This window comes from Scomber scombrus, chromosome 16 (genome assembly GCF_963691925.1).
Source record: "Scomber scombrus chromosome 16, fScoSco1.1, whole genome shotgun sequence".
NCBI classification, from domain to species: Eukaryota; Metazoa; Chordata; class Actinopteri; order Scombriformes; family Scombridae; genus Scomber; species Scomber scombrus.
This window is the reverse complement of record NC_084985.1, coordinates 16,429,910-16,450,753: the sequence shown is the minus strand read 5'-3', so window position 1 is coordinate 16,450,753 and position 20,844 is coordinate 16,429,910. Positions and strand designations below refer to the sequence as shown.

Here is a 20,844-nt window from a genome sequence, read left to right as displayed (position 1 = left end):
AAGGAAGGCCATCTGCAGTTTCCTCCACATCAGCTGACCTCGGTCGCAATCAGTTTGATGCAAACTAAACACTCATTTAGAATATTTTCCTCTCCTGTTTGTTCATGAATCCCCATGGACAGTTTATCTAATCATTTCATGAGTACGTTTTTATGTGATGACTCAAGAATAATAACATCTTTAGCTCTTTTCTCTCCCTTGCGGCTCCAAGGGGTTCAGGAAGTGTAAATAGGCTGGTAATAGGCTGTGATCATACATATACATGTCAGTGGCTACGTCAGATGTGGCATTGAGGCGATCATGGTTGCGTGTAATGTCACTGAGTCAGTAATGGTATGTAGGCCAAGCTAATGTTGGTGTGTGATAACAGCAGAGTGAGACTTGGTGTCTCCATGCAAGCTCTTTTTCATGTGTGTTATTTCCACTGTGAGCAGACTGTTTTATCCACTGTTTCATGTGTGCACTGCTGAGTCCAGAAAAAAACAGTGAACAAAACCCAGGCTTCGTGTTTGAGTTGAATCCAGCACCAGGGGGGAGTTGAGTCATAATGGTTAACAGCAAGAATTAAGGGGTCTCCAAAATGATTAAAAAAACATATTTTCTCATTTACTTCTATTGGTATCTAGTATGCAGATGGTTTTTTTTTTGTTTGTTTGTTGTTTTTTTTTGTTTGTTTTTTTTTTTTTTTTGGGGGGGGGGGGGGGGGGGGGGGGGGGTAGCCCAAGTTATCCGAGAGATTACAGTCTCTGAGACACCAATACAATTGAGGCAAATAGTATTTAATTTGTGATGCTCACAGCATTGAAAAACTAGAAATATTGCTTTTAAATAATTCAACAGCAGCAAGTCTTTCCAGCAACAATGTCCTGGTTACTCACTGTGAACATTTTTCTTTGTACAATACAAGTACAATACATGCTACCAGGAGACATTGTTAAAATATTGACCATCTATTCTGTGGATTATTTTAGATAACAGGGACATTATTTCTAGAAAAAAAGAGGTTGAGTTGTTAAATTAACTGATCAATACTGTGAGCATCATGAATGAAATACCATTCACTTCCATTATGTTTGAGTGGAAGAAAAAGTCTCAGAGACAGATAAATAATATAGTTCAACAACCGGGCAAATGGAGACAGACATCACTCGAGGTGAAGTAAGTAGGAAAACATGCATTTTTTTGCATTAATTTGGGTGAACAGATCCTTTAAGTCATTCAAATCTCATTTATTTATGCACATGTTTTAATTAGTGTTGTAAAGAATATTATTTATAACATCAAAGATCCCCTCCACACATGTTTTAAGACATAAAAATATGAATACAAATGCTAATCATTTGTGTGAAATATGTTTATCCACCCCCAAAAAATCAATTACTGAGTTAAAATCCTTAAATGACACTTCCACCTTCTCCTTTGTTAAAAAAATCCAGAAACTGTGAATATTTAAAATATTTCTGTTTCGAAAGTTTAACTGCTGAACATCAAATGTCTCCTGTCTCACTGAGAAAGTTCATTCTTATACGTTCATATGTGCACTGGATGCTCCAAGTTTCCACACAACATTTGCGATTGACATAACAAAATAATACCCAAACATGAAAAAACCTTCAACTTAAAAGCGTCCTCCTTCACTGGATGAACGTGGAAACAGTCTTTGAGTATCAAACTCTCACAGTGAAACACAAACATCCAAGTGAAGTAACAAAAAGCAAAAGACTCTTGAGTGGAGGGGGTCTTTAATAAATATTACTCAAAAGGAATTTGGATTAGTTGTTTGGTCACATTGTGAAAATGCCAATGTGTGCCAATTTAAGTTTCAAGTTTATTGTCAAGGTTTATTGTCATTTACATGCTTGCACATGAAACGAAATTTATAGTCAGATGTGAAAGTGCATATTAGGAGGTCATTAATTAGTGCAAACCAAGTTAATACAAGTCCATCATGTATTATTGAGAACAGATTGGACACCAACAGCATAAACTGACATTTCTTCTACGGAAAAAAGACAAGGGAGGACAGATTTACCCAATCAGGATTTTTTTAATTTGGAACAGAGTGGCAGATTAGTGACAGGGCGGTGGCGTGGAGGATCCGCCTCCTCTCGCTCACTCAGCCAATGACAGAAACTCAGCCTTAAAAAAATGCAAATGTATAAAAACAGGAATGGGAACAGCAAACATAGAGTAGTGTAGCCTCCATTGGGCTTCACACACACACATGCGTACCTCCACACACTCTCTCTCACACACACACACATACACATACACGTGTACAAATTCACCCTCTCTCTCTCACATGCACACACAGACACAAACGTCTTATTTGGCTACGCAGGCTTAGATGGGTACAAACACACATGTTTACACTTTGACAGTCACTTTAGAAAAGACAGTACGTGTTAAGATCATTCCTGCCTGTGAGAAAGTGGCGTGTTGTCTGTCCGTCTGTCCTACGGCAGAGAGACAGACAGGCAGACAGTGAAAAGACACAGTCAGTGTGTGTGAAAGCCACTGAGAGGGACCAGCTGCCCCCACATTCAGCAGTGAACAGACGAAACACACGCAGACACACGCACACACACACACGCACGTCGACAGGCTAGTCAGTGCACACAAGAGTCTGCTGTGAAATACCACGGTGAAGCACTCACACACACACACACACACACAGGTGGCGGGTTTAGATGAGGTGTCAACACACACACACACTGGTGAGGGTTGCAGGTGAAGTACACACACAGGAGTGGAAGAGGTGTGTTACCTGCCTGTGGAAGAGCGTGAGAACTGCTGGAGTAGGTAAACACACACTCGACCACAGTACATTCCATCTTTAACTCATCCCTCTTTTCTGTCAAACACACACACACACACACACACATACGGGCACACACACACACACACACACACACACGGGCACACACACACAACCAGACTAGTATAGTTTTGACTCCCATGCATTTTTGTTCTACAGTACTGAGTATAATAGAAGCTACTAGCCCAGTCGCACTGGTGTGGTTATTGTTACAATCTCTTAGATAGAAGCACAGCCCTCCTGTCTCCTCACCCTTCCCCTAACCAAATCCTAACCCCTGTGCCTTCATCCCCTCCCCCCCAAAAAAAACTCCAACAGCAGGTTGAACTCGACCCCACAAGCACTAAGTTAATTTTCTTTTCATAACCAAAGCTGTAATAACAAAAGTTATGATGTTGACTGAATTAGAGCATGTGGGATCAACGCCCTGCGCAGAATCACACTTCTTGTCTTTCAATTAAAGCCCTTTCACGCTTCCCAAAGGCCCCTCCCACCCCATACAGAGAGCCAATGGTGTGGAAGGAAAAAGAAAGTGAGGCATGCAAAAGGTGGGCGGGTGGGCAGGTGGGTGGGTGAGGAGGGTATCAGATGGCGTGATGACTGGACACGTAGTTGTGCTTTTACACAAACAGACCAAACTCTAAACCAACCGGCAACTGATCGATAACTAATCAATAACATACTGAAACCACCTGACCTCACTCGTATCACAAGTGATGACTATCACAATGACGATGATGTTGATGATGACGATGGGTTTGATATGTTGACTGAATGATATGATTTACAGTATAGTAAGAGTGTCATGTTGTATTTAATTGCACAGAAAGTTACACGTCTGCACATGTGTATGCGTGTGTGTGTGTGTGTGTGTGTGTGAGTGTGTGTGTGTGTGTGTGTGTGTATATGTGTGTGTATGTGTGTGTGAGCGTGCGTGTGTTTGTGCGTGTGGTTGACGAGAGCACAGCTCATCTAAAGTGATGACGGATGTGATGAATAAAAACTCTTCATGGTCATGCAGATGGTTAGTGATGCCAGAAAGGATACGCTGATATTTACATATAAACTTTTTTTTTTTAAACTGCTAAATACACATCCTCCCGTTTTAAGTATTATTATTATTATTACGGCATTATTATTATTTACCATCCAGCCCAAAACATTGATATATTATTGATTATTATTACTATCCGTAACTAGTCTTTGTACAGCTTAGAGGAGCAGACGGGCCGCCGGCTCAGCGAGAGCGTGAACGCACCCTGATACAACCAGCCAGCGTTTCCACAGCGGCTCCTCGTTGTGAAACACGCCGAGGGTTGAGCATCGTTTTCTGGTTGGCCAAGCACAGAGAGAGAGGTCAGAGCCACCTTCACACAGAGATGAATGTGTGTGTGTGTAAGCATGTGTGTGTGTGTGACTTTTTGTGGCTGTATGCATGTGTGTATCTTTGAGCACCAGAAAGCACAAAAGAGACCTTTCCTCTCACCTTTGACCCTGGGCTCTGTGCGGCCAACCAGACGCTCTATGTGTTTTTCTGGGGGTGAGGGGCAGAGTCGATCCCACCGCTCCCTGTTCTTTTTGTTTTTCGCTCTGCTCGCTCCGCCCCTCTCCTCTCCTCCCCTCCTCTTCCTTTTAGGCTTTTCATTCGCTCCATAAAAACAGAAGAGGAACTTTTTGTGCTGGAAAACACAGGTTAAGAGCTTGTGTTTTGTTTTGTTTTTTTTACAAAATAATCATATCATTACATACAGAACAAGAGAATCTGTAGAATATTAATAACAACATTTACTTTAAAAACATCTCGTGTGTATGTGTTATTTTTTCAGAATATATTTGTTTTTTTTGTGTTTTTTTTTTTGTCCTCTTTTTTGTTTTCATTGAAAAGAAAGTTCCAAGTCCGCAGAGAGAAAGGCGCTCTCAAGTGTTTTGGAGACGAGAGGAGAGAGGGATGAGGAGAGGCGAGCAGATGAGGGGGAAGCAACAAGGAGGAAGAGGAGTAGGATGAGGAGGAGAATGACGGGGCTTAGAGTATCTTTCTCTCTTCTCGCTCTCGCTCTTTCTCTCTCCCTTGGTGTGCGGTGTCTCTCCGGCGTACGAGTGTTATGCGTAAAACTCTTCCTGCTTGTCTGGTTTCTGGTAGGTGACGGTGGCCTGTTTTGGTTCCTCCAGCGTGTAGCTGCCCTCGTCCTTCTTCTTCATCCTGTACACCAACAGCATCACCAAGAAGGCGGCAAACAAGGCGCCCACCACGCCTCCCACTATAACCGCTGAAGAAAGATAAAAAGAGAGAGACGACATCTTAAAAACTTCTCTGTACATTTCAGATGTTTCACAACTGTGGATTAAATCCTACAAACACTCACAAATACACATAAACACTAAAAGGCCATTACAGCCACTGTTACATCCTGCAGCAGACTACAGTACTACAAACACACGCTGCCTCTGAAAGCAGAGCAAAGCTACCACGCGTCACTATCACCTAGCTGTTAAGTGAAGACTGATGAGCCTGAATGTGCCAACATACGTTCTGTGTTGCCAACAGTTTTGTGCTAAATCACAGCCCTGCTGTGCCACATCATACTTAAGCCTGATGGGGTTGGTGTAACCAATCGGCAGCAGCTGCATTTTTTTGCCTTGTTCTCGACACATCAGTAATGAACTCTTTGCTGCGTGCGACAGATTAATGTGTGGTTATCAAATGGGGAAAAAAACTTTCCCTCATTAAACTAATTGGTATCGATGCCAAAACACAGAACAGACTCTTTGTTATTTTCCAAAACACTTGAGAAACACTTTGTTTCCATTCATTGTGTGGGAGGTGTTTACTTTGTTTGTTCCATTAGTGCCAATATCAGAGTGCACAGGCTGGGGTATCTGAAATAACACAACTTTCTACCATGCATAGTCACTGCAAAAGTATTTACCTTTGTTGACTTTTCACACCACGTCTTGTATTTAAATCTTCTATAAATTAAACTGTTTGAATTTTTCAGTCAGGATTTACATAAAACTGCATGAGCACATTTTGCTTGTTGCATGTTTTGAGTGTTTCTAATAAAAAAGGAGGTGATAAACTACTTTTCCTTGAATCCATAATATCCCAATCTTCATTACCATCACTAACTAAAGAAAAGATTTCGGCCACACTTAGAGTGTCAATTGGTCCAGTTTAGCAGTTTGGTCCAGACATAAAAATTTGATTAAATTAAAAACTATTGGCTGGATTGTCATGAAATTCGCTGCAGACATTCATGTCCCCCTCAGGATTAACTGCAATAACTTTAATGATTTTATGGCTTCCCCCCATCACCATCATCAGATTAAAACATGTCTATTACTTTAGTTCATGACTAAATACCCACAAAAATAAATACACTACCCTCAGATTCAGCTGCGCTTTATCTTTGTGCTAATTAGCAAATGTTAGCATGCTAACAATCTAAACCAAGATGGTGAGCATGGTAAACATTTTACCTGCCACGCCACCTGCATAAGCATCTTAACACTGTCTGCATGAGAGTGCTAGCATTTACCTCAAAGTACTGTGGTACAGCCTCAATGGGCTGTCTCGTTATAATATTCTCATGTTTACTGATATTAAATTTATGAGTCGCCTGCCACAGTACCATGAAATATTGCTCAGATTTGGGTGAATGCCAGAGCTGAGTTTTGAATGAAAAACAATGGCCTACGCAGGCAACACTACTGCAATCTGTTAAGTACCATATGATCTGAAAATATCTGGCTGAGGCAAAAACAAGCCTGACTGAAATGGGAATTTTAATTTTATATTTGGCAGTATTAAAAAAAGGAAGGGACACCCGCACAATGTCTTCAATTGCTCAGTAAACAAACTCAATAAAATGCTCTTTGTCAAAGACTTGCTTCAGGTATATCTGACGAAGGTTAGTATTAGTTTTTTTGTGATTTACCAATACTGAAAAAAACTAGAGTTTATATTTGCACCATAAAGGAGCACTCCACCAATTTTACACGAGTTTCAGTTTGATACTAGTCAATCTGTAAAAATGTCATCTTTATTATCTTGGTTTGGGCTCTGAGACAAGTACTCCTTTTTTAATAGAGAACTTGAATCTGGAACTGGATCAAAGAGAAAGAAGTATTATTTTACTAGGCAGAGAAAGTCTACAGAAAAATTTGACTTTGTTGCATTATACGAATAAAAGTCAGGAATTTCAGTCTATGCAGCATCGATTTTGATCATTTGTTTTTTTAATGTGCCCTTTGCAAGCCTCACAATTTTATAAAAGCGAAATATTAAATCTCTGGATTGCCCCTTTAAAGCATTAATGAACACTGTCATAATCTTCAATCATGACAATCAATACCCAAAAGTCTTCTGAATCAGTGTGAAAGTCAAATGTGTTAAATACCTGCATGTTCTTCACCATGTTACTACCACAGACTGAGGTGAATAAAGTGACTATACATACAACAGCACTACATATGAATCTTTGAGTCTGAAGGGTTTTTATAATTTTGTTCTATCACAGAGACAGTCTAGTCTAAAGTCTGTTGCCTCCTGCTCTTTACCGATGACCAGGAAATCAGCGAAAACCACCGCCAGCAGTCCACCAATCAGAACAGCTGAAGGAGAGACAGAGAGCCAGTCAGGTCAGGCAAGTTGGCTGCTCCCTCACTTTCTACAACAGCTCTTTGGGATAAGGAGAGGGGGGGCACTTGAAAAGAAATTGGATTTACCCCGAGGGAAAAAGATGAGAAAAAGAGGGGAGAAGGGAGGGTTGGATAACCCAAGAAAAGGATCGCTTGTTCTCAACGGGTCAAATGGGGCTAAGTAGCACATTCACTTATCGTGATGAATCCGCACTACATGAATGCAAGGTAATGCCAGTTTATCTCAACAGCTTCCAGAAAGCAGGGAAAGAATACAGGAGGCAACGGGGAAATGTGATCTGTTGATCTAAGAAGCGATTACCAAGTAGTTTATTTGACAGAACAGCATCGGGCGGACATACAGTGAGACAGACAGACACTGACTGGGATGACGAAGCATGACAAACATGTCAAAAACATCAAGAAAATATAATTCATATTAACTATTGATAGATTTGCCTACCTATCAACACTTCTTTTCTCTCCAGAATGTTCTTCTGTGGCAGCTGGGCAGCAGAACTTCCTGCATCCACTGCGTTGCCTATCAGATCAGGATCCATTGGCACTATACCTTGACCGAGATCGTTGCGTGGATCCTCACGGATCTCGAAATCTCCACTTGGTCCCACGGCGCCCAGCTCGTTGTTACCCTCCTCTGTACGGACCTGAGACACAGAGAAAAAAGTGAGACTAATTACAGGAAATGTACATTCGATGTAATCACATTGGTTCCATGGAGTCGCTACACTGAAACGTATCCAGACCAACCCAAACACAGGACTTTCCATGGCACATGCTCACATTTGAAACAATGAGTCTCTGTATGGACTGATTAGTGGAAAGTTGCATATTGTCCAACACATATACACACTTCATAAAATCTGGCAGCTTAATTACAATGCGGAAAACCAGACAAAACTAAGAGCATCATGTTTTAATGTACATTAAAACATGATGCTCTTAGTTTCTGTACTGGTTTTCCGCATTGTAATTAAGCTGCCAGATTTTCTGAAGTAGGCCTGGGTATCGGACCTAAATACTTTATTGGTACCAACCAAAATGTGTCCGTAAGCACAAAGTATTGAAAAAGATGGTACATGAATCACTGGTCAGATTCTTCCTAATTTGTTGTTGTAATTGAGAACTTTCCCACTAAACAAAAGTCTATATTTTATTTAGGCAACATTGTCGCATGGCTGCTAATGATGAGACGACATTAAAAGGAGACAATAAATATTATTCTCTATTTTTCTTATTGTCAACAAATCCGATGAAAGTCCTGTAAGAAGTATTGTCTCTGTATCCAAATCCTGATATATCATATTTTTCTTCTGTGCCATAGAGCTCTATTGTTCAAAAATTATTAAAAACACATCAATAAGCCAGACTGTTGCACCGGCTGACATTTGTTCATTAAGATGAACGTGGGCACTGTAGCTTATTTGAGTCAATCCCACATACATCATCCTGCTGCTCTAAACACTCAGTGGTGTGCCAAATTTGTAATCATTTGTGGATGAAAATAGTCCTCAACAAATGCACTACTTACTCCCGTCTGAGTATTTTCTGGTAAAAACTACAGTTCCCAGCTGTTTTAGGGAATTACAGAGCCTTTTTTTGATGATGAAACAACATATTTAAGGCCTGTTTTTAAAGTTTACATCTTCATTAGGATCAAATTGGCTTATAGCTCTGCAGCACTGACAGAATGAAAGTATTGGAGAGCGCAGATGGACTGATGCATTGTTGGTTTGGGCCTTTTCACTGAATTTGTTGAAAAAAAGTAAAATATGTGATAATGGGCTTTGGATGAGTTTGACAGAACACTAAGTGAATTTACTTGAATAAAAAGTAAATGGAAAGACTCGAGCAGGTGCGAAGAGATAGAATTTGCTTTAGGTGATGCAAACTGAGGCGAAGACACGCCTATGCATGTGTGAATGAAAAATTCATGTTATCTTGAGTCTTATGAATCTACTTCATGAACACCAGAGCTGATAGAGAGAGGAGAGGCTGCAGGAAAATAACAGAAAGAGGACTTGAGTTCCTGGTGAGTGTTGCAAGCTAGCTACAGCTAATGATGAATAATGAATAATGAGTAACTATGGACCTCATGACTCAGGTATCTTATCGGCACAATTCAAATTTTCTTCAATTTCAATTCTTAGTCAGAATTTTGCTATTAGCTGGTTAAAGGAATAGTTCACCTTTTTGGGAAACCTTTTCCTTTTACCTTTTTCTTTCTGAGAGTGACTTGAGGAAATTGAGTCCAGTGTATCAATTAACACGTACATGATGAAAAACATAACAATGATAATGTGTGTTTGCTTTTTTTTTTTTTTTTTTTTTTTGGGGGGGGGGGGGGGGGGGGGGGGGGGGAAGAGCTCACAAGCCTATTTCCCAAATTTTGAACCATCCCTTTAACTAATACTATGAATCTCACCTGTGTGGTAGTGGGCTGCGGCGGGCGTGCACTTCTCTCTGTTGGCACTGTCTGAGTGGTTGTTGTCATGGGAACCCTGGGTCTGAAGGGGACCCTGGTCTTGACAGCAGGGGCAGTAGTAGGTGCTGCTGTCGTGGGCTCTGGGGTGGCCTCTGCTGTGGTGGACATGTCTTCCTCTGTGGTGGTCTCCATGTCGAAGCCTGGATAAAACAATGTGGGCTCAGGCGACAGGTAGACGTCCTCTTCTTCTTCTGTGGTGCTCAGGTCATCCGAACCAGCTGAAGGTGCTGCACTTTCCGCAGGGCTTATTGCCGGGTTGGTGGTCACCATAGGAACAGCAGAAGGGGACCTCGGGGCAGCGGTGGTCTGGTTGGCTGTGGCAGCTCTGATTCTCTCCAGCTCTCTCTCTCTGTCGCGCTCTCGCTGCCTCTCTATCTCCCGCTCTCTCTCTCTCTCCCGCTCCCTCTCTCGCTCCCTCTCCCGCTCTCTCTCCATCTCTCGGACCCGCTCCCTCTCTCTCTCCCGCTCTCGCTCTCTCTCCAACTGCCTCTCTCGCTCTTTCTCGGCCTCCCTCTCCAGCTCTCTTTCGCGCTCCCAGAACGCCCCACTCTCTCCGTCGGCCTCGGTGGGCAGTGGGGTGGAGGTGGGGTCTGGGTTGGGGCTCGGCTCGGCCGCAGGTGAGGCGGACGGGGCGGGGCCGGTGGCCTGGGTGGTGGAGAGCAGGAGGGGCTCTTCTGTGGTGAAGGACACGGCCACTGATGTCGGCCTCTTGCTGATATCAGGAACTGAAGAGAAAGAGGAGAGGATTCAGAGTAAAAAAACGAGTCAGTTATACCTCACCCATACACTCACACTCATAAATAACAGTAAATTCACTTATTCACTACCCGCCATATGATAGACACTCAATAGTTTACACAGTAAATTGAGATTTTGTTCTATATACCTATATGTCCACATTAAATCAGCTATTTTTGGGGCATTTGACTGGATACTGTTTCAAACAGGAAATGTAAGGGCAAAGAGCAGGAGAATAAATATAACAAAGCTAGATGGGAAAAACTGAGCTTTAGAGAGGAAAAATGACATAAGCCTGGTCAGTGTCAAAGGGGCACTCCAGTGATTTTATTATCTGCTTCCATTTAGTCAGAGGGAGTCACAAGAGATATATTTTTAAAAGAATGGTCAAATGGATGCAGCAGAGGCTGAGATATCCTCACTTTTAGCCCCTAGAATGGTTAAAAACTCAAAAACACTAGATCCTATATTTCTGTTGATGCAGCTGAATGCCATCTTCTTGTTTGACCCTCCCTGCCTGCTAAAAGCACACATTTGTACACTTTCCGTTCAGGTCAAGCAAAGAAAAGCACAATGACGTCACTCTGGTGAATTTCTCACGCTCTCCAAGTGCCCTGCAGAGCCACAGAGGACATCAATCAGCTGTTTTCACATGACTGAATAGTACTACCCTTGATAATGAACTGACTTTGAATTGTAAAATCAGTGGATTGCTCCTTAAACAACTTTCCGTGGCCTCTAACTTTCTCTGTAATCACTAATTTTTAATGTCATTATAGCCAATCACACAGCAGAGTTTATTTTATCAAGATAGAAAATTAAAAAAGTGATTTATCATCTCAGTGAAGCAATCGGCCAATAGCTGTGTTCTGCTTGTTTAGCTGACAACAGAAACATAAATTTATGTAAATGGGAATAAAAATGGGAGATCAGCTGTATTAAACCATGGAGAGCAGGAGAGGACAGAGCGGAGGGTAATAAAGATGGGGAAGAAGAGATTTAATGGTTTTCCTTTTGATTCGATGTTTTAGTGTGGACATTATCTGACAGAACAGAAGAGAAAGAAGAGAAGAAAAGAAAAGAAAGGAAAGAAGAGGAGATGACGGTGCTGAGCGATTCGTTTTCTTCTTAAATCTCATAATAGTATTAAACCACCTTTCATTTTGTTATAGCTGTGCAGCTCCCTGGGTTGAAAGAGAAACAAATTTAATTTACGGGCACAAAGACATGAAGGCTGACAGAGGAGCTGGAAAGGATATCAAAATATGGACTTCAACAATGCAGCTTCTGTCAAACACATCAGATGCCACTAAAATGCCAAGCTCTGAGCAAGCAGCGGTGCAAAATGCACGTCCGTCTGTTGAAAATGAGCCCTTTTCCTTTGGAATCAGACAGCTCCGTATCATGGTTTGAGATAAAGCAATTTGCCAGGTTGCTGTTTCAACCACAGGGGGGGCCTCTGCTGCACCAGCCTGCTCTGAATTGTAATTTATTTGGAGCGTGTTCGCCACTAGCGCAGAGCCTGAACCGAGGGCAGCCCTCAATGAGTCATGCTTAATAAGGAGAGCCCTGCTGAAGCACCAACAGCCAGATCAGAAAATCAGCCTGAATAACACCAATGTGATTTACGTTAAGTAGGTAATTCCTACACGCACCAGACAGCCAGCACACTCAAATGCGGACATACGCTCACAGATAGGTGCACAACAACTGCTGGTGTGCGCGTGATCATCTAATCTGCACGGACTGTAATCTGATTAGAGTAAATAAGATCTAGCGGAGTTACTGCTTGTTTGCAGGAGGGTGTCTGTGTTAAAAGGTGTTCTCAAAAGATATATATCAGAACCTGTCTGTTGAGCCAAATTGTATATTGTGTGATTGTATGTGTGTTGTGTGTGTGTGTGTGTGTGTGTGTGGCGTCCATGCATGAGAGGCCGGTGAATAGAGTGTGGGAGCTTCAGGGTCAGCAGATTGAAACCCAGCAGCTGTCGAGCTTTTAAGAACCAGGGCGTGAGTGAGTGCCCTCAAACACACACTGAGACACACACACACATACACTTACAGCCAGAGCCGGAGCCTGAGTAGAGGTCCTCATCGTCGTAGAACTCGTCTCTCGTCGAGCCTTCATCATCGATAGACGGCGACCAAGTCTGTCCCTGTGTAAGAGACACAGAGGGGGAGGCGCAGATGTCAGACATTAGAGTTATTCATCCCTTTGTCATTTCATTTGATGGAGAAACCACTTTGGCAGATTACATACACACACAGGCACGCACACTACTGTCTGAGAGGAGACACAGGCAGAGAGGAGGCATTATGATGGACAGGGTAACATCTGTCTGTCTGTGACTCTATGGAGGCGCATAGTTAATGAGATGATCTAAAGCTGGGGTTTTGGCAGGGGAACATCAAAGCCTTTAAGGTTTCATTTAGTTTCTGCTCCGTGTCAATTACTAGTGATGCTCAGCTTGTAAAGCAGCACAGCACAGGGAAGCTGTTAACTTTTGAACTCAGGCTGCAAGTAACAATTATTTAAATGGATTAATCTGTAAATTGCTTTTTGAACTGATGATGAATCATTTAGTCTGTAAAATGTTAGAAAATAGTGCTATGATGGCCATTTCAAAGTCCCAAAGGTGGTGTCTTGTTTGTCCGGGCCAAAAATACAAAACCCAGATTCAGTTTACGCTGATAGAAAACAGAGAAGAGCAACAAATCTTCACATTTGAGAAGCTGAAACAAGAGAATGTCTGTTAGTTAGATGTCAAATTGTCAATATCAACACATCAATTAGGCTACTTACTTCTTGTTTTAGCATTTATATCGATAAAATGCCAGAAAATAGTCAACAAGACTAATAGTATACAGCCATGCTCGCAGCTATGTGAGGCTGTATTTAGGCACAGGTGTACTTTAAGCTAATGCCAGCACACTAACATGTGCACAATGACAATGCCAACATACTAACAAGATGTTAAGCCGGTAAAATGTTTACCACATTCACCATCTTAATTTTGTGTCTTAGCAACTGCACTAAACACAGTAGCTGAGGCCGATATGAATATCACTAGTTTTACAGGTATTATTGTCATGTAAAAGTGTCGGGCAAATGAAAAAAACATGATAGCGTCAGTCAGGGGATCACTACTACATTCCCAGAATGGCTAAAATGCTTATCACAATTTCCAAGAGCACAAGGTGACATCTTAAAATGTCTAGTTTTGTCTGAACAGACGTTTTAAACCCAAATATGTTCAGTTTACAGAGATACAAAACAGGGCAAATCCACACATTAGAAAAGCTGAATGAGCAAATGTTCTGCTTTGTGAATTACTTATATGATTAATGTATTATCAGAATTGCTGTTGGTAAATCATTTCAGAGCTATGTTGAAAACTGTGAGGGCTTCGAGTGGAAGAATATCACTTCTTTTGAGTAACTGCTGCTGTACTTTTACAGCCTCACTTAGAGGGTCTGTAATTTGCCTGTAACTGTCTGTCACGGGTCATTTCACAGCGTCCTCCCTGATCATCATCATTCCACCTTAATCCAGACCTACTTCATGTTTATTTGTGAGGGGAAAGCATGAGTTTGCCTGGCAACTTCTGTCAGGGTCAGGTGGATTAGTGTGTGACCGTTCAGGAGCTAAATGACCTCAGCCTCCGGTCACTTTAAGGCCAATCCCTCCTATCTCTTCATTCAGCTATCTCTTTCTCTTGACCTCAATCCCACATCACTGTGATGTTTAAACACACACTTTAGCACTCAGAGGCTTTTCCCATCACACAAGGTCAAATAATACCGCTATCAAATGCCTGCACTTAAGAGACACCACCTGTGCTGAAGTGCATAGATACATCTCCAACTACAGTACGCACCACTGAATGGTTTAAGATAGATTTCAATGAGCAGTAATGTCATTGTGTTTGTAGATTTAATTTATTTAATTTATACTGCAGACACTTTCATATTCAGATATATCTAAACTAAAACCCATTTTGGCCACTCGAAATAAATTCACATTTATAAATAATGCACTGTAAATACAGCGTCTCTTAATTAATATCATCCTAAATGTTAAATGTTTTTTCTGCTGCTATTATGTCATTGATGGATGTAACTATGCGCCTTTACTCAAGCACACAGTTAGGATTGTCTTTTACTTTTTACTCCAAAATGCTGCTTACACATTATAGTGTTCATTACACATTACTTATTTTGTAGAACGGCCCCATTCAGAATGTTATAATACATATAGTATTATAAAACTCTACTTTAAAGCTGCCTTAATTGCTTTTTGGAAATTTACGGGCAGCAGCACCCTGTACAGCAGTGACATCCTGTCACCTTTTAATAAGTCAAACTAATTATTAAACATTTGCTATAAAGTAGACATGGAGCAACATTAGCATTAGAAGTTGTGCATCTGCTGACCTGACGAATGTAAATCCACTATTCCCTCTCCCTTTTAGCTCTGTTTTGCTCTCCACCATCTACTGAAAATAACTTTAATGTTCCACTATGTTCACCAGTTAGATGTTAATTCTGTCTATCTGCTCTTTTGCACCTGGTCGAGGAGCGTACACAACGTTTATTATAGCTTTTTAGAGCTTCCTGTTACTGCCAGATACAACATTGTTGATAACGGTCAGATTGAACCAAAACATTGAATTAACAGGCTGTAAAACCAAAACAACAAACTGAAAGGTGCATAGTGTTGAGGGGAACAGTAGAGTTGGGTCATTATTTCTGTGGGTTCCTCACTACAAGTGTCACCTTTAACAAAAAAGTCGTTATGAGATCTACTGTTTATATAAAAATATATAGACCAGAGCAGCTTAATACTTCTGTACTTTCATTTGTATTCAGGCATTTTGACAGAGTGGTATTGCTACTTTTACATAATCATCCAAATTGTTCATGCATCAATGCATCTTATATTTTGTACCTATGCAGCTCAGAACCCATTAAGTAGTACAATGTTCCGCTGCCAAAAACAACCCCCAAATAACAAAGGGCTCAGTTTTGCTCCAGGTGTTGGAAAACAGTCAATCCACGGCTGAAAATGTGACCAAAGCAAACTTATCTCCCCAGAAATCTAAAGCCCATCCGGAGGGCCTGCAGAGTGCTCTCCCTGCTAGCCTGTGTGATGCTAATTGTGCACACACGAAACAGAAGCTCCTCCCCGGCTCCAGACAGAGGAAACCTGATGCCTTTAAAAGCCAATAAAAGCATAATGGAATCTAGAAACCCGAGCATCTCAGTCCATCACATCCCAGCATGAGGTAGAGCTGAAACGCTATATGTACCTCCTGAAATGAAATTGACTTGAAGTTGTTTGGAGCCTCGACAGGCCGAGTATATATGCTTCACAAAGTGGATGGCTGAGAGTGTGTGCTTCACGCTTTGAGTGTTAAGTGTGTGTGTGTGTGTGAGAAGGTCTGGTGATCTCAAACCCTGAAAGTGCCGAAAAGTACTGAAAAGACATCTCAGCGAGAGCATGGTGCGAATGTGTGTGTGTGTGTGTGCGTGTGTGTGTGTGTGCTGAATTCCAAGGGTTTTACAATGAAGGCCGTTGCTATGGGCAACCTTTGCTTTTCACAGAAATTCCCATCTCCTAGGGAGAGACTACCAGACACACACACACACATACACACACAGTCTCTCACATACATAAGGGCTGTAACTACATAAGCAAAGGTGTTATGTAACGCCCAATAAACAACCTTAAAAAACAACATCAAAACTGTCTACCCCCCGCCCCCCGCTTCCCTTCTCTGCCTCCCCTCGTCTCGTGTGTATCCCCGTCCTCGCCCCAATTTCCTTTCATCTTAAACTCCATTTCTTATCTCGAAGCTAGACCCCTCAATTCAGCGTGACTCCAAAACACACACACACACTTAAATAAACACACACCCAACCCCCAAGGCAGCTCCAGAGCCAGGGGCCCCTTTTACTAGTCCCCTATACACACGTTTAACACACACAACAACCTCCCGGACACACTGTAGCTGATGAGGATCATCTCCCGTTCATCTATTTTCAGCCTTGGAAGTGGTGTATGAGTTTAAATGTGCATCATCTATGTTTATCCTAACCTTTAACAGTCGTATGTAATCACCCTCTGTGCCTCAACATGTTAAATTTATGAGCCGATATTATAAGTGTGAATTCACGGTATGGCGGGCAGTAGTGCGTCACTATATCTAATTACAGCGTGTGTGTGTCTCAGTGGGTATAATCAGAGGTTTTTTTTGTGGTGCCTGTGTGTGTATGCATCCAGCAGCCCTGCCTGTGTGGGTGTGTGTGTGTTTTATGTGATTTTGGCGGAGTTGAATAGGGCCAGCTCTGCATTTTGCCTCTGATTCAGGACCTATAAACAGCTGTACTTTTTGCCTGTGCCACATAGCTAACTAACCACAGCGAGACGCAACGAGTTCTCCTCCACCGCACGCATAACCCGGGGCCAAAATCATCTGTACGTTGCCCTCAATTTCCCTTCACCACTGCATTTTGTTCCCATTCGTTATAAAAGGCAACTGTAAGATGACAGCCATATTCTGCCTGAGCTGTGGGAGTGAATGCAATCCTGGTTTTTGGCAACATATGAAGCCCTGCCATTGTAAGACAAGCACTGCCAGTTGGAGTCCTCTTAAAACAATCTGGGAGCGTGGAAGATATAATTATGTATACTTGGGTAAAAAGAGAAGGGGAAAACATCAAATCGAGGGACAGAAAGCATAAGAGCAGGCAAATATAGGGTGGTTGTAGTTTGGGGTAGTGTCATGTTCGGACAAAGCAGGTACAGGTGCGTCCTCCGAGGGAGGCTGCAACATTTCCAGTGACTCAGGTCGAAACCTGATCTAAAGCTGACATCAGGCTTTGCATTAAACATCTGATCCTATACACTCTGTCCGCCGCTCTTTGAGGGTTTGGATGTGTATCAGCTCATTTTACAGACACAGAGTCCAGATTTTACACCTGAGCCAAAAACACTGTGGATTCACAGATATTAATATACCACAGGAGCTGATTTGTTCCAGATTTTAATTTGGGATCAGAGTAGGGGGAGAAAAAAACTGCAAGATTATAAATGTGTGATATTAAAGTGGCAGCACTGCAGCAACCTGACGACGAGAAGGTGCATTGGTGAAGGTTATCTGACAAATAGCAGCATGTGTGTAAGGGAAAGAGATCATGATGTGTGTGTATTTTGTCTGCAGGGACAATGAATGTGAGCAGCTAACACTAAGATGCAGGAAGCCATAACAATGGGAGATAGAGGTAGTTATATAGACACACTAATTCACATGCACAAACACACACACAGTGCTGGTGGAAGATTAGCCGAGATGTGTGCGACACAAAGATGACTTTTTTTGTTGATTTTCTAGCTGGTCCTGCTCAGCTCAGAGGAGATCCCCTTCTGGCTAGCTAGGCAGATAGAGAGCTTCATTGTGATTGACTTCAAATGCATTCCTCAGTAACCCGAGAGGCTGCTGCTGCTGCTGCTGCTGCTGCTGCTGCTGCTGCTGCACAGTCCCTGGCAAACACACGCACACAATGCATACACGCACACACAAGTATATAAAGCTCTCGATACATTAGACGCAACGCCGCTCTGCTTTAGAAAAGTAATCGTTAATTGTGCTTTTTAATATATGAGATTTTATCTGAGCGAATGTTCTCAGCCGCTGCGGCATCTCTGAGCTCTGAAACTGCGAAAAATAATTTGAATACTGGCACCATCTGTGATTCCCACTTCTCTATCTGTCCCCCCCTGTTTACTGAGGCAATAAACTGACAGACTGATAGAGGAGTTGAGGGAGAAGCATGGCCTGAAATACAGCTAAGGATACTGAGGTCATCCACTGTATTGTTTTTTCATTTAGGAATGCAGCAAATCAATTTCTCATCTTCTCAAAAGATCTGGAGGCATTACATCATTTGCATCTTAAAATGCAAATGCTAAATGCCACCACCAGTGGTTCCCGACCTTTTTGATCCGTAAGCCCTCAAAATGCTGGTGTCACAGGTTGTTTATGTCAATGAGTTGTGAGCAATTTCACCACCCGAAATAGAAATAAGCCAAACTGAAGAAAAAGTCAGAAAGAATGAAACCTTATTATGTGTTTTTCTGGTTGCCGGTGTGCACGGAAGCTGCTTTACAAACTGTATGGCACATGTTTGATATTCCGTCCAATCATATGTTGATGGCATGTCTCTGTAATGTTTGGCGGTCTATAGAAACATTTGGCGTTCATACACAGTCGTTGAGCTCAGCCTTCAGAAATTTAACTAACCTAGCATTTGGGTGCATGTGAATTTTATGGGGCCAGAACAGCAACAGTTAAATTTTGGCACTGAGAATAAAATTTGGCCTTGAAAACAAAACCTGAACTGAAAGAAGAAACATTGGCGTTGAAACACATGTTTTGGAAAAAGCTGTATTGGCACTGAAACAAGTTCTGGCACTGAACAAAGGACATTTAAGAATTACAATCTTATTTTATTTCATTTGGATGGGGTTTTCGATGGCAATATGTTTTTCAATGTCAACCTTCAGATTTTTTCTTTTTTTCAGTGGTACTGGTTTTGAGTTTCAGCTTTCTGTCACCATCTTGGCCTAGAAAAAAGGGCCTTTGCTGAGCCTATATAAAATAGGTGCTAGCTTACTGAATACCAAACTTGAGACCTATTAATAACAGATGAATAATCAGAAGACACTGATTTCAAGAATGTATCTGCACTCTCCACAGATTGTCCGGTAAGAACAGGAATGATGTTGAAGGGTTAATGAATCCAGTTAACACACTCTCATTGAGATGCCCCTCATTTATTGATGCATAAACTCTTCTTGGTATTGTCTGTGTGTGGTTAACTCTCATGGACGCACAAGATGGAGCAAATCAACCAAAATACAAGCAAAAGTCCAGAAAAACACAGCTGCAGGTTAAATAGAGTCCAAGCTGCTGTTATGAACAAATAAAATCCAAAACTCCCTCTTCATCGGCTCACGCGAGATACTTCTTTCAGTGCCGCAGAGGTCTCTTGATTAGTTCAGAGCATCCTGCCATTAACTGTTCACGTGCGCTCCATGCACGATCACGTGAACACTATGCCAGAAATTGGCGATGAAGTGTTAAACTTCTGAACAGCCTACATTACCCATTTTGCCTTGCAGTCCAACAAAGATGTCCAAGAGCGATGGCACCATGTTGGAGATTTTGAGCCAGACTGTTGTAACTTTCGCTAATATGTCACTTTATATAGATTTAATATTTTTTCCAGGTGAGAAAGTAACCATGTAGATTCCCAATATGTGGTCAGTTTATCCAAATAACACCTTGTAGAAGATTCATTTTTTTAATGCCCTTTTTTCAGTGCCAATACTTGTTTCAATGCCAATGTTTCCTTTTACAGTTCAGGTTTTGTTTTCAATGCCAAATTTTATGTTCAATGCCAAAATATAACTGTTGCTGTTCTCGCCCCAGTTGCTGTTCTCGCCCCACAAAATTGTAAATGTTGCTTTTAACACATTAATATTGTGTGTTTCAAGCTCTGTTCATGGACACTGTGTGTCAGGCTTGTTCAGGGACACATCTCCAAACTGAATTTGTATTGTTCGATGCAATGAATGACTGAACCCTTGACGTTGGTGTCCTGACTCAACTAAAGTGCAGGTTTACACATGAATACAGCACGATAGTCCTGGCTAAAACACAATAATCATCTGGCAGAAATTGGAGAGCCAGGAAGAGGTAAAATGATCTTTATGGGCCACATTTCTATCCTCCCTGCTGCGTAATTCACCGTAGGTGGAGTGCTCATGCCTCGTAAAGTGGCTGCTGATTCACTGTCGTCTGTGTCTCTGCTCCTTTCTGGAGCTGTCTGACCCACACTGATAAGAGTTGGAGAGGTTGAGCCACGCTGCTCTCTGACAGAAGTGGACTGTTGATAACTCACTTGGAATGGGTCAGACTGATTGGCACATACCCTAAAAACTACTTGTGCGCCTGCAGGAAAAACTGCAGCCTGTTTAGTGTTTGTTCCACACCCATCTTTCTTTCCGGCGTGGATCCCCGACCCTGTCAGCAGTGACCTCTAATCTCCCTCCATCTTTTGCTTTTCCGCCTCATGACCACTC

General features: G+C 41.9%; 1 protein-coding gene across 1 annotated transcript in view; it reads right to left on the bottom strand.

Moving 5' to 3' along the window:
- Positions 1-2,047: 2,047 nt before the first annotated feature.
- The window catches only part of sdc3 (syndecan 3), a 38,931-nt gene continuing 20,134 nt past the window's right edge, over positions 2,048-20,844 (bottom strand). The window contains exons 2-5 of the mRNA XM_062436402.1: positions 12,760-12,853; positions 9,900-10,684; positions 7,920-8,121; positions 2,048-5,085 (exon numbers count right to left, since the gene is read on the bottom strand). Of these exons, the coding sequence (XP_062292386.1) occupies positions 4,919-5,085; positions 7,920-8,121; positions 9,900-10,684; positions 12,760-12,853 (1,248 nt within the window). The 3' untranslated portion in view covers positions 2,048-4,918. The remainder of the gene's footprint in view (positions 5,086-7,919; positions 8,122-9,899; positions 10,685-12,759; positions 12,854-20,844) is intronic.